This window comes from Oculina patagonica, chromosome 13, assembly GCF_052425735.1.
Source record: "Oculina patagonica isolate OP01 chromosome 13, crgOcupat, whole genome shotgun sequence".
Classification (NCBI taxonomy): Eukaryota; Metazoa; Cnidaria; class Anthozoa; order Scleractinia; family Oculinidae; genus Oculina; species Oculina patagonica.
The window spans coordinates 21,266,838-21,281,311 of record NC_135770.1 but is presented as its reverse complement, the minus strand read 5'-3'; the positions used below and the strand labels follow the sequence as shown (position 1 = coordinate 21,281,311).

Sequence of the window (14,474 nt, the reverse complement as noted above, 5' to 3'; positions counted from 1 at the left end):
GAAAGAAGACTAGAAAATGTGGTCTTCCGAATCAAAGCTTTACACGAAATGAGATGAGACACTTCGCGAGCTAAGTTTGTGACGTAATACGCAGTGAATGACACTGAAAAGTTCCACCTTCCTCCCCTTCTCCAAATTTTGGCGTATCGACAATCAAATCACCATAAATATGGATTCTAAAGCGAGAACTGTCAAGGGAACATGGAACAGAAAAAAAAAAACAAGAAAAGTATGTTTGGGAATGTACCTCATTCAGATGATTTTGTTGTGATGGGCGGGATTTGATGAAATGAAGTTTTCGGAAGCCTGAAAAGGGGTTGAAAAGGCTTGACTAAGTTGGAACTTAAAGCCAGCTAAAAGTTGTGGCAATTTTTCTTTCACAGTGTTAAAAGCTCAGCTTTTTTGTCAAAATCTTGCATTTTCGATGCGAAGAATAACAATTTCTGCTTTTAAGTTGTTTATCCCCTTTTGTCTCTCTTTCAAAATCAGCCTCTGTCAAGAAGGACGAACCAGGTAGGAGCCGCGCATTATTTCGAAAATTGTGTAACACCAATTTCTCCGTATCGAACGGAATAAGACTGAATTGAAGACTCGAGATTTAGAGATTCCAAAAGCAGATAAAAATTTTGCAGGAGTTTTAATGCATGATGATGCTGAAATCTCAGTTAAATTTTCGGCGACTGTCAGTTATCAACTTCGCCCCATCCAGACCATTTTAACGACGGAATTTAACCGAAATAAAACCTTGATAAGGAAATTGAATCTTTGTGAGATTCCGAAGAGTCCTGGCTTAAAATTTTCCCTGACATTTTTTAAATTCTAACGGGCCTCATTGCGATGTCTTGAACTCGCTGAGTTATATCAGTTCCTATACCCGCTGACTGAATTCTGGTCGGCAAAAAGTTTAATCGAAGTCCCGAATTGTCGTGTATTCATCGGTATTGGGAAATTCACAGCTACTAATCAGATAGTTTAAAGCATTTGCTATTGAATTTGTTTTCACCTTATATTTTCGTTGTCTTGCTGTAAACTTAGTCTGTTGAAAGTCAACTGCTTTAGCTCAGTGTGATGTTCAATGATCTCAATATGTTAGTCAGTATATGTTCGTGTGGATCTGTGATAGGCTAATTAATGTTAAGACGGAATCCACTAGGAAGTCGAGTAATATTTATTAAAGTTGGACAAAAATCAATTTCCAGAATAATTTAAATCCTATTGCGTTATTTCCTACCCTTAATAAAAGATAAAGATGTAAGTAATTATCTGTGATAACACCAACAACAATTTCTTATCAGAGTCTGAGAAAATGAATTTCAAAGTTTACAAGGTATGGGCAAAATCTCACGCGTAGCCGTTTTGTAAATTCGTCTTAAGCGATTCAGTGGAATTCAGCGGAACTTCAAAATGTGTTTTCGATGTGTGGTGTTGTTAGAAAAGATTTCTTTTGATAAGATATTTGAAGCAGTAACAAAAAAGTTTGCAATAAGGTGGAAATAATTCTGGTACAACAATTTCTTATCAGAGTCTGAGAAAATGATATTTAAAGTTCACAAGCTATGGGTAAAAGCTTACATCTTTTAAGCGATTCAGTGGAATTCAGCGGAACTTCAAAATGTGTTTTCGATGTGTGGTGTTGTTAGAAAAGATTTCTTTCGATAAGATATTTGAAGCAGTAACACAAAAGCTTGCAATCAGGTGTAAATAGTTCTGGTACATAATTTTGTCCAATAACTACTCGAAGTCCTGGCGGATTTCCTCTTAAACATTTTCGCGAAAATCGTGTCCCTTGAACATGTTCTCTTATTGATTATTCCACCCTCGGGCTTTGTTATGGATCATGCATTTTACTATCCAGTTTCCCAAAAGAAAACTTGTAGAATTTAAGTAATTTTTATTTAACGTTTTGGCATAATTTAAAAACGTCTTTTTGTCTCATAAAATCTCGACAACTGCGGACTGAAACCGGCGTATTCTCCCCTTCAATTCCAGTGTCGCAGCCGACTTCAGCGAATGTCTCAGAATTAATTTATTGGTTATGTTTAGACTTTAGAACAATAATATACTTCCGTACGGCTCACTTTGTTTTTCATGCCTTATTGCATCTATTTATTTAGCAGTTTATTCTGCCTTAACATTCATTTGGAACTGGTCTAACTCTAGCCGAAAGTATCCACGAAAATGCTTTTTGGAATCGGGGACCGAAAAAAGAAGTTATTTTTTCCCTCGCTACTCAGACGCATAAAACTTCCGGCGGTTACAATTTAAAGTCGACGGTATGAATACTTAGAAAATTATAGTTGAATAAAAGGAAATAGGAAAATAACTGTTTTTTTTTTCGTACAGATATTCCTTGGATCATTTATTAGACATTTTGAGACACCTTGAAGTTTAGCTTAGCTCATTGTTTTTGAGAATCGAACTTGCCTAAGGCATTCACAACAGAAGTGCTTGAAACATTCGGGTTGCTCGGCGCATAATTATCTGTAGTAATTTTATAAGCTCTTATTCGATAGTTTTGATTTCACTTTCTAAATCTGCTTTATACATTATAGAACAACCCACTCCCCTCTAAAATTAAAAGGCACAATTGTACTGAAAAATATCAAAAGTAGCTGAGAAAAAATAATTTATTTTAGACCATTTTCTACTCGATGGCTGAAATACATGCGCGGGTCTTAATTACACTATTGAAAATGTAAGCATAGCGTAATGAGAAGGAACCAACGCTGAAAAATCTACAGCTAAATTATATATTATAAATCGTTAAAAAAAGTTCATGGAAAAACGTTTATTTTTCACAGTTCAAAGTACACCTTCCTAATCAAACTAATACTCATGAAACAAATCGGTGCACGCTTGCATTCTCCCCCCTTTAGAAATAGCATCATACATGTAACTGGCTTCGCTCCACTAGAAATAAGAGAATTCTTCTTAAACTAAGAACTCAAGGGAGTATTAACTTGTCTTTGTGTCTAGATATGTGAAAATATACGCTTTACCTTTGCATATTAAAAATCAGTAAATCATGAAAATTGTCCAATATATAATATATTTCTAAATATTTATAAACTTACAAAGACGCCTATATCACTACGATTATGTAAGGGTTATTTATCAACCTTACTTGTCATTTGCATGTTACATATATGCCAGGAAAATATTCGGCACGCGATTTTGAGCGAAACTTAAACTCTAAATATTAAAGCGCGTTGAATGTCAAAACTGAGATAAGTTTAAATATCAAAAAGATCACGCGACGTTTCGATTCTGCCGTCATCGGATTTTTTCTTTTTTAGTAGCAACATGTTGTAGTTTTTCAGTTTGAACTATATGCGCTTCACTATCAATCAGTAAATTAGTTTGTAAATATCAAAATCAAGGTACACTATCGACTATTAACTTATCGCATACAGATCAATCTAGGATGTTAAGAAATCAGATTATTTTTTACACGTCTAACCCATAACAAGGGCTGCTATTTAGTAAATTAAATGTCAGTGCTGAAACCAGTAACATAATATAAACTTGCTGCTCTTCAGTTCAGTGAAATAAAAATTAAAATCGAAAAGCTAGCCAATCATGAAACAGTAACAAACTCGAATAATATTGAAAGAAAATTGTTCAACGACTCGACTTATAATTGTACATAAAATCACATTGCTACTAGATTTACAATTTCTCTCTCAAAAGCACTGTCACAAACTGCCACAACAAGGACATTATCATATGCTGAAGTTATTATTTTCATGAAGCAAGGAAACTTTCCTTTCAGGTCCCATGGAAAACACTTGTATGCGATCGTTTCCCCAGTCACTGACTACAATTTGATCATTGTTCAAAAGAGCAACGCCCATCGGACGATTAAACTGTCCCAGCGTCTTGCCTTTAGAACCGAATGAATTCAGACACGTTCCGTCGAATCGGAAGAACTGCACGCGGTGATTGTCAAAGTCGCAAACCACAATTCTGTCCAGTTTATCCACGGTTACTCCTCGTGGACTGTACAGCTCCCCTTTTCGGACTCCCGGCTTTCCAACTGTACTTAAAAACTTGCCTTTAGGGCCGAAAACTTTGACCACGTTATTTCCAGTGTCCGAAACGACGAAGCGCTTTCGCACGTTGCAGAAAGTGACGGCCCTCGGGTGCTTCAGTTTATTTTTCACCGTGTCTCCGAATTTAAACAGAAAGATGCCTTCCGGCGAAAATACTTGGATTCTGTGGTTGTTCCAGTCAGCGACTATGATTCGTCCTTCACCGTCCACGCAAATGCCCGACGGTCCATCAAACTCTCCCTGGGCGCTACCTCGACGGCCGATCTTTCTGATCACTTTGCCGGTTTTGGTGCTGTACACGAGGAGGCGATGATTATCTCTATCGGCTACAATGATGTGTTTCTCTGCGATGTCAAACGCAATTCCCACTGGATAATCTAGCTCTTCGCCTCCGAAGTCCATTTTGCTCAGGCCGTTTGAATCCAGCAGGTGGACGCAGTGTTTTTGTGTGTCCGATATAGCTATGTCCCCGGTGCTGCTTATGGCGATTCCGTGGGGCTGGGTGAACAGGCCGTTGGCGCCGGCGACAGAGCCAAATGATTTGAATGGTAGCATCACTGGAGGCTTGATGATGACTTCAAATGGACTTTCCTGTATGTGCTGGTCTCCCACTTTTATCGCTAAAGCGTAGATGCCATCCACTTTGGGAACATACGTCACGTCGTATAAGCCATTCTCCAAGTCTTTGACCTCGCCGACGATGACTTCTCCGCAGTTAGACGTGGCCTCTACTGTGACGCGATCAGCTGCGCTGTAACACTCATCGCCTTTAAGATCGCGAGTCGTCACGGACAAACACGTTTCTTCTCCGACGAAGGCCTTCCTGAGCCCTTCGCCTTCCGCGAAACAGGAAAGTGGGTCTGTGCTGCTCACAACAATTTCGCCAATGGATGCAGACTCCAGGGTGCTTACCAGCGTGGGATTGGGGACGTATTCTATCCCTGAACCTTCCACAGGTCGCGTGTCGACAATTAAATCGCCCATTTTCTCCAATCGCGAAATCACGCGATCTCGGAGCGTTATGATTTCAGCCGCGAATTCTCTGCCCAGAAGAGAATCCACAAACTCGAGAGAGCTGGTTGTTTGAACGTTAAGTGTCTCAAACTGTCTCTTCTGCGTCAGAAGCTTGTCTTTCTTGCCGCTTCGAATGTCTTCCAACACTTGAACCATCTCTTCGCCGTGATTTGTGAGAATTTGCACCAGATTAGCGACCTTTACATTCACTTCATTCTTCAGTGCGTCCACGCGACTATCGATTTCCGCCATTCGTTTCTCCGTGTTTTGAATTCCTGCTTGAATCTCGCGACATTTTCCGCGGACGATGGCAGCTTTCTCTCCGATCTCGGTCTTGCTTATGTCGGTTATCTCTTGAATGTCTTTTGTTGCGTGATACTCCTCGTCAACGATGTTGCACAGACCGCACATGTAGGCGTCACATTCAGGGCAATAAAACTCGATACCTTCTAGGTCTTTTCTTTCGTGCTCGCAATAGATAGGACGTCTGTACAGCATGTCGTAGTCGACGCTTTGGAAGTCGTTCAGCTTTCGCTCCCGGTGTTTCTTTTTTACGGTCATCTGGGCGTGCGCACTCATACACGGCGTGCAAAGGAACACATCGCAGTCGAAACAGAACACTTCCAACATCGTAGTTTCTTTACAGTTGTCACAAATTCCATGCTCTTCTGTCAACTTCTTAACCTTGTTAATCTCGAGCAGTCGATTTAGGTGAAGATTTGACGGAGAGTTCGATACCTCCGAAGCTTGGCCCTCGACGGGTGCTGCCTCATCTGTCTGGCAAATTGGACATCTAAAAGTGGGTTTGGACGAATTGTGGTTCCATAGTTGCTCCAAACATTTGTAGCAAAAGCTATGCAGGCAGACCGACAAGCGAGGATCCTTGAAAACGTCGGAGCACTGTGGACACGTTATTGAGGCCTCGAGGTTTTCAAGGACGTTATCCACCGTGTTTACAGCATGATTTGCGTCTTTCATGTTCTTCGGCCAGGTCTTTAACCAGGTGTATAATTCAGAAAGGCGGCGAGAATATGTCGTGTTAAGCCCACAGAACTAACAACACTGTTGAGACGGTGCGAATATTTGTGTCTACCGACGTGGCGATCCAAGGAAGCTTAAGAATTACGGTTACGTATTCCCTGAGGTTGTTATCATGATATCTTATATAGATCCGTTATGGATCACGAGTCATCGGGTTTATTCTATTTTTAATCGCAAAACTTGCGTTTTCTTGATCCTAGCTGAATCAATAAATGAAACAACATAAATAAATAAAATTGCATCTAGAAAATTATCAGTTAGTAGATTATGTGGAGTCTATCACGTTGAATGTTATGAGTGCATGAGTAATCTTTCCACAAGCGGCTTTGTGAAATACTTTGCATATGTAAATTCTTGTAAGCGCCCACGCAAAGCTTTTGTCAATCAATATTGTGTGACGAAATGTAAAAAGCATTTGAAAAACCTGCTATCTTTGCGCTCTTTTTCCGCTTATTCTGGTGATCTTGTTTCGCTTAGACGTGGCGGCGTTTATATCTTTTCCATCTTTTTCCTATTTTCTTTTCATTTTCGACAACCGCGATAAGCATTCAGAAGAAGACCCGTGCAAGAAATGCATAAATTTCACGCCCAAAGCTCACTACCATCCCGAATATATCGGCCTGTTTCCTCCAAGGAAAACAGCTAGAGAGTGTACTGGCCAATTTTCATGGAGAAAGGAGAGCGAGCATACCACATGAAAACTGACAGGAAGTGTAAAACGAAAAGTTATGTTGAAATTTAATCCACTCAAGAAAAATATTGTGAGAATGCGGAGGCTTTTGATTCGTGCGTGCTGAGACAAACTGGGATCATTTCTCTTTCGCGCCCTTTCTGTCATCGAGACGTAATTAATTGTTGATATATACGGGGAGGCTCAAAACTACAACTATTAACTGTTCCCTAACGATGATTACACGAAAACCGAAACAAAAACTCGCTTGGTGGTATAATTTAAAAATATATTGCCACTCCGTCGGGCCGTGATGGAAACGAAAAGCGTGTATCAGGCAATATTTTTTATTCCATATAAATACTGAGATAAACGTGATTCTCCTTTCTCTAAGTACAGTCGACGAAGTTTGGATTCATTTACTTGGTTCCTGAATCCGTGTAAACGGATAATTGACAGAACAGTTTAGAAATCACTTTTAAGAAATCTACTTATTATACAAAAGACTGGGCATGAGGTTTTAAAGTCAATATTGAACCGGATGAAAAATTAGATACAATATTTGAACGCAGACAACGACAAATTTCTATTTTTTACTAATGTAATATCACGCAAATGGATAACACGGTAATTTGTATGATGTCATTTACAATTTGATCGTCTGTCAGTTGTTATTTAAATCCATTAAACTGGAAAAGAAAATCTTGTGGGCTGCGCATGACAAAAATAAAATAAATCACACAAACCGTACAAACCAGCACAACACGACAAACTACGAAAAGAACCAAAAAAAAAACTTTGTAGGTGGCGTTCAGAGCTACATTGAATGTATAAAAATATCGTAGCTCTTAACACTGCCGGCAAAGATAAAATAGCTGAAAAAAAAATATCATAGCTCTTAAAACTGTCGGCAAAGATAAAAACATGTTGAAATATTTATTTTGCCTATTAGACAAATATATCAAAACAAGACTTTTCACTGGATAATTTTTTTAATCCCCTATACTGTAATACTACGTCATGCCAACTTGGAGCGCAGGCTTAAACTATCGGTAAGTTACCAACAGGGAAAAAATAGAAATAACGGTAGACTGAAATCAAGAAGAGAGTGCGAAGGTCTGCAAAATAAGCGAGAAAACAAAAGAACGCCTGATCCATTGTTATATTATTGAAAGTTAGATAAAACATTTATCCAGGCCAGAGTTTGTCTCTAAGCGCCTGTTCGTCCGGGCAACAATCACAAATGACCACAATTTCTTCAGGTGTCGAATCGCCCAATCCCCCAAAAAATCAAAGACTGTAGTGTGCTACATGTACTTTCTTCCCCTTGTGTCACTTTTTGACTTCTTAGAATGAGTGACTAATTAATCAAGGTTGCCACTAGAAGTGATGTTCTCGCATCTTTTCCCTTGGTAGATCCCGCGTTTGAAGAGAGGCCGCCCTCGAGAGGGAGTGTTTTAAAAATCGTCCGACATTTCGAGCATTATGAAACTTGGTCGAATGTTTGTAAGACAGGAGCTGGTGCCCAATTAGTATCTTCAGGGCTGGGGCTAGGATTTTTTTATTAAGTGGTACTTAAAAGGCGTGTTTTGGGGAGGGGATGGGGTTGAATCAAACCCCAAAACACTTAATAAACTTTAATTATAAGTTATGGCGTGACATCATGGCTAACAGTCAGCTGTCATCACTCTCTTAAACTAAACGAAACCCGTCAGAGGACCATCACTCGCTGACAGCCAAACTGCGTGTATATATCTTCTAAAAAAATGCCACAAATATGATGTCGGTGCATAGAAAGTGATCACTGCGGATGCCTTGCATTTATTTCTCTATGATTGGATAACTTGATACACCTGATTTTGCGGCATTCGGATGTTTATGAAGATAAAAAAGTCTCAAACGGTATTTAAAAATCTTTTTGTATGCTTCAAATAATATTATATTCTCGGTATATTTTAGCTCCAACGAAAGTTACGTCGCACTTTGTGTAACGTTTTACAATTGTAAACACACCGCGTTAGTGGACTTATGCTCTGTGATCTATGCTTTGCGTTACATCTGTTAGAGGAAAGGAATTCAATGAATTCTCAGAAAAAAAGTTTCGACGGTAAAGCTCGAGTGGATTAAATTATGAAGCGATGGATCAAGTAAGCCTTTTGGACTATCATTTAGCAAAGGGATTTTTCAAGATTACATCGGTTACTTAATGCAACAGAAGAGCGTAAGACCATGTAATGCAATGGAGCTTAACATGTTTTCAACACACTGGAACGATATACTGACGCTTTATCGAGTGAAATGAGATGCTAATCGGTTATCACTTTGTTTCTTATCACTGTTGTGTAAAATTGTTTTGTCAAAGAATACAATGAAGATTCAATAAATATGACAGTTCTTGGCGTGGGAGGCTGTTGTGTGTAGTCATATGCTGTGTGGTGGCACCTTTTCTGTGTTCTATTTTACATACTTGCGCTGTTGAATGTTCGCCATAGATATCGTGCATGCTTTCAGTGTAAAGTTGTCACTAAAGTGAAAGAATCGATCACGTATTTAGAAGCCAAAACATCCTCGGGCTCGTTCTTGTTTATGACAAGAACAGGTCAACACAATGGCAAACACGAGATAAAAGGTGTCTCACTTGAGTAAACACGAAAAGATGTATTCGCTTTCACCAATGTGTCAAGCTGTTCCTTCTAAATACGAATGCTTTGCTATTTCCAGTGAGTAAACACTGGCGATTTCAAGAATCTAGTAGGAGTTGATTGTTTTAAAAGCCGATTATCGCCTTACAGTGAAGGACCCCAGCTGGCTCAGCGGTAAATATTTGTCATAACCAGCGGTTTCTGTCTGTTGAATTTTAATTAGCAATTCCTGTTGCGTGTCGTGAAACAACACATTCGAGGCGGTTGGAGTCGAGTCGACACGAAGTGCTTCAACTAGGCAGCAAAATGGACATCAAAACCGTAATGGAAAATCTTGAGGTACTGGTAACGTGTCAGATGTGCTCTAACGTCATGCGAAATCCTAAAATAACACCTTGTCTTCACACATTTTGCTGCGAGTGCCTCAAAGATGTTGCCAAAAGTCGGCCATATCAGACGACCATCGCGTGTCCACTTTGCCATTATGATATCCGAAAACCGGAGGGAAACCAGTTCGATTCGTTACCGTCAAATTTTTACATCACACGTCTCCTTGATCTTCTCATCGCCAAAAGACGCAGCTATCCCGAGGCATCCTGCGGCAACTGCCAAAAGAAATTGATGCTCAGTGCCTTCTGCTTCGCGTGTGACACTTTTATGTGCGATGAATGCTTCAGTGCACATAATGTCATTACACGAAGTAACGGCCACCGCACTGTGAGTCTGGGAAAGTTCAAGCCACGAGATTACGAGAACATGCTACGACGTCCGATGCACTGTGCCCATAAATTCAAGGAGAAAGGAGTCGTGGAGTACTTCTGTTACGACTGCGACGCTTCTGTCTGCCACATATGCAATATCGCCATTCAACACACTCATCGCATTGTGGATCTCCACGAGGCTGCGAGCGATCAAAAGCTGAAGTATCGCGACATGAACACCAAGCTCAAGGAGAAGATACGAATGGTCGAACTCGGCACTCACAACGTCGAACATCGCTCGATGGAGGTACAGGAGCAAGTAGACTACTTGAAGAAAGACGTGACAGAAAAGATGGACAATCTCGTGTCAATAATCAGGGCTCATCAAGAAGAAATGATTCAGACACTGGAGAACATTCGAAGAGACAAACTCCAAAATCTAACATTTCATCTGAAGCTCTTTGAAACAACGATGTCGCAAACCGAAAGCTCTTTCAACTTCATCGAAGATCTGCTTCAAAGAAACATCAGCGAAGAAATTATGCATATGAAGAACCATGTCACGTCACGCGTGTCAGAGATCACGAGCCTCGAGGTGGGAACGAATCCAGCTGAAAACGAACAAGTCGGCTACGTACCCAATGCGGAAATCTTTGATGGGCTCCAAAACTCGAAACTGGGCAAGGTTGTAACCAGCCTCACAGAACCAGCCTTGTCTACCGCCGAAGGAGAGGGAGTGGACGACGTGTCAGCAGGCGAAGAGGCCGAGTTTATCGTGACCACTAGAAATGCCCAGGGAGAAATTTGTTACAGCGAAATTGATCACGTGGTTGTGGAAGTCAAGTCTTCGATGTGGGGCCTCATAGAAACCAGTGTTCGAAACTACAGAAATGGCACTTATGACGTCAGTTACATACCCCGCGTGCCTGGACCACACCAAGTGCAAGTTGAAGTTGGCGGTCACCTCATCAAGGACAGCCCCTTTATGGTAGAAGTCAAGCCACCGATTTTATCCCCGTTAAAGTCCTTTGGCTCTCATGGCAAGGTGGATGGAAAATTCACTCAACCGCATGGAGTCGCTGCATCGACCACTGGTCAAATTGTTGTCTCTGACAGTTTGAAGCATCGCATCCACGTGTTCACGGCGGACGGAAGCCAGATCCATGACTTTGGCGAAGAAGGAACGAAGGATGGCAAATTGTTCCACCCAATGTCCATAGCCTTCGACAAGAGCGAGAAGTACATACTTGTTGCAGACAGTGACAACAACAGGGTGCAGTACTTCGATGTCAAGACTGGCAAGTTCGTGAAGAAGTTCGGCTCCGAGGGAAGTGGGCATGGCCAGTTCAACGGTCCATGTGGCATATCAGTCGACCAGAAAGACCGCGTAATCGTCACTGACTGGAACAACCACCGGGTTCAAGTGTTCAGCCCTGATGGCAAATTCCTTTTCAAGTTTGGAGATGCGGGTGAAGACAGACTCATCCATCCCAGGTTTGCACTATACCATGATTCAGAAGAGCGTTTTGTAGTCTCTGACACTGGTAACGATGTAGTTAAAATTTATGACCAGAACGGGGATCTGCTTAGAATAGTCGGTAGGCCCGGTCACAAGAAAGGGGAATTTTGCGGTCCTCGTGGGCTGGCTATAGATAAGGATCAAAATATAATTGTGTGTGATTTCGAAAATCACCGTCTGCAGGTTTTCAACATTAAGGGGGTTGTTTTCAACACTTTTGGTACGAATGGGAAGGGTATCGGCCAGTTTGCATTCCCCTTGAGTGTTTCAGTGGTTGGGGGGTCACGGGTTATAGTTAGTGACTGGGGTAATAATCGTATCCAGATTTTCAAATATAGAGATTCCATAAACTAGACAATGTAGTCCCGTCAAGTCAAAGAAAACATTTTAATAGAACTTTTTAAATCATTTTTTGCTCAAATTAATATCTTGTTATTACTATTAGATTTGTATAGAGCAGTTTTCAATTGAGTGTCGTAAAACCAAAAGCAAAGTAATTTTTCAGGCCAGTCACAAAGGACACAGACAATCCAGTGAACCGATCAAAACTCCAGGCAAATACATGTAGCTGGCACAAAGCACGGGAAAACGTGCGCGAGCGAGACACGATTGGTTTTGGTTTAAGTTCTGATTGGCTGAGAAAGTGGCGAGAGATTTTTAAACCAATCACTAAGCGTAGTAATGTAAAACCAAAGCAAACGCAATTTACTTTCAACACTCAAGTGAAAACCGTTCTATGTCATTTAGTTTTTCTCAGTAATGGATGGCTTTCACTTAATAACAATTATAGATATTAGAATAATTAATGTTGCCCTCTGCCAGGAGGGGTGAATTGGATATAAAACATCCAAATGAAATATCTTTAGTTAGTTGAGTGCCATACATGTATATCGATTTTTTTAGACTTGACTATTCATATATATACGTACATGTATAAAATTTTAACAACAGTTATTTATACAGTTGACTCAAAACATCTTGCTCAAAAACAAGTCGTGCAACTTTCTTTCTTTCTCCGATCAGAGCAAATCTGTTGTGACCCCGTTATTTGGGGGATTGCGTGACGGATTGCAAGATGGCCCAAACAACGACTAGAACTTAAAACCATAACCAAACATGATCAAGCTTTATTGACAGTCTTCCCTTCGTTTTCTTGTTCTTATCGAGTTGTTTGTTTAAGTTTCACAAAAGCCATTGTATTGCTGCTCTCGTAATTCACGTAGATTCCTCAATTTGCACGTGTAGTGTTTAAAAAAGTTTACAAAAGCGATATCTATAGCCGTGGTTTAGTTTTTCAGTCTCCGCAAATTAAGGTTATATCTTCCTATATATGCTCAAAGATAATGCTTTTCATGGGTTGTTGCCTGTCTCCAGTCTAGACCAAAAGTCTGTAAAATTCCCGCGAAGTAGCTACTTTAAGGCATTTTTAGATGAACGATCTATTACACAGCTTTTATCTCAAAACACCCCTCTGTAACAGACCTGGTTAAACCCGACCTGGTGGCTTATTTTCCCCGCCCTGGTGGAATTTTGACCTCCATGGCCCTTGGCGATTATATGAAAAATCCCTGGTCAATTTTATTTTTTCCTGGTGTAGAATTTAGTTTACCTGGTGAGGCGTGTTCCCCTCCCAAGAAAAAATTACCATAGGGGTGGGGGAGGGGGGGGGAGACTTGTCTCAGATACACAATGACAATTTAACCAATCGTATTGTCCTTCCCGACTTTGGCATTTTATTACAACTAGCCCGATAAGTGGGTATGTGGATGGGGTGGGGTTGTTTGTGGGAGGGAGCTGTAGCTGCATAAGCGTCATAAACTAAATCTGTAAATGAAGGGTTCCTTGTGTAATGGATAGGGCTGAGTTAAAAAGCAAATATGTAACAAGGTTTGCAAACAGTCTTGACTGTATTAAAATACGTAGAGTGAGCCATTGCCGGAGGTTTTTACCAAATTATATCGTGACATCAATGACAATATATAACTGCAATAAAGTTCAACAAACAGTCTCACAAATGTGGCAGCGGATAGTACTAGTAAATAAATATCCAAGGCGAAAAAACTAATAAGGGGGTCCTAAAGGGGTGTTTAAAAATCCCATTCCGGCCCAGCCCACATTTTGGCCAAATCTCATTTCGCAGCGTATTGTTTTCCCGATTTTCCAAATCCCATAGCAAGTTCTATTGTCCATTTGTAAGTCCCAGTCCCAGTGACACAAGTCCCAGTGACACAAATCCCATTTTCCCAGTGAATATTTGCCCAAATCTCAGTTCACATTTTACCTTTTCAGGCCCCCCCCCTCCTACTGACCAAGTTCTTTAGTTTCTTGCTCGCAAATCCCGGTTTAACGCCCATTGGTTGTAGAAAGTTGTGCATTTCCTTCGTAAAGGGTTTTAAAAGTGGTCATTGCTGGAGGAGCTTATAATTGGAAATGGCAGTTTTTATGCTAGAGACGATAAAGTCGTCTAGACCTCTTTAACGTCTAAGACGTTAAAGGCGTTTGGTATAAAAACGGGACGCATTTAGTAGACGGCTTTTCAGAAAAAATAAAAAAAAGACTGGGTCCTACACTCGGAGAACACTGGACACGAAACGTTAAAGCCATCAGACGTTAAAGGCGTCTGTCTTTTTTACTTTTTTTATACTAGTTAGCGGCTTCCCGTTTGTATATTAGACGGCCTTGACGTCTGGGACGTTAAAGCTGTCCGATAACAGCGTAGTTCAGACGCCTATACGAAAAGACGTAGAGGGCGTCTGTCTTATTTACTTTTTTATACTAGTTAGCGGCGTCCCGTTTTTATACTAGACGGCTTTAAAGTCTGGGACGTTAAAGCTG

General features: G+C 40.6%; 2 protein-coding genes across 2 annotated transcripts; one reads left to right on the top strand and one right to left on the bottom strand.

The window, feature by feature from the left end:
- Positions 1-2,609: 2,609 nt before the first annotated feature.
- LOC144634496 (E3 ubiquitin-protein ligase TRIM45-like) lies at positions 2,610-6,350 on the bottom strand. Its single transcript, XM_078493458.1, has one exon. It carries the CDS (start codon positions 6,042-6,044, stop codon positions 3,723-3,725), a length of 2,322 nt encoding a protein of 773 aa, XP_078349584.1. The 5' UTR covers positions 6,045-6,350; the 3' UTR covers positions 2,610-3,722.
- A 3,250-nt stretch (positions 6,351-9,600) lies between these two features.
- LOC144634262 (E3 ubiquitin-protein ligase TRIM45-like) lies at positions 9,601-13,647 on the top strand. The gene is made up of 2 exons (XM_078493167.1): positions 9,601-12,878; positions 12,930-13,647. The coding sequence occupies exon 1, from the start codon at positions 9,726-9,728 to the stop codon at positions 11,991-11,993; it is 2,268 nt and encodes a 755-aa protein (XP_078349293.1). The 5' UTR covers positions 9,601-9,725; the 3' UTR covers positions 11,994-12,878; positions 12,930-13,647.
- Positions 13,648-14,474: the final 827 nt, after the last annotated feature.

Coding starts and splice junctions, on each gene's coding strand:
- LOC144634262 (XM_078493167.1), top strand. CDS start 9,726: ATGGACATCAAAACCGTAATGGAAAATCTTGAGGTACTGGTAACGTGT.
- LOC144634496 (XM_078493458.1), bottom strand. CDS start 6,044: ATGAAAGACGCAAATCATGCTGTAAACACGGTGGATAACGTCCTTGAA.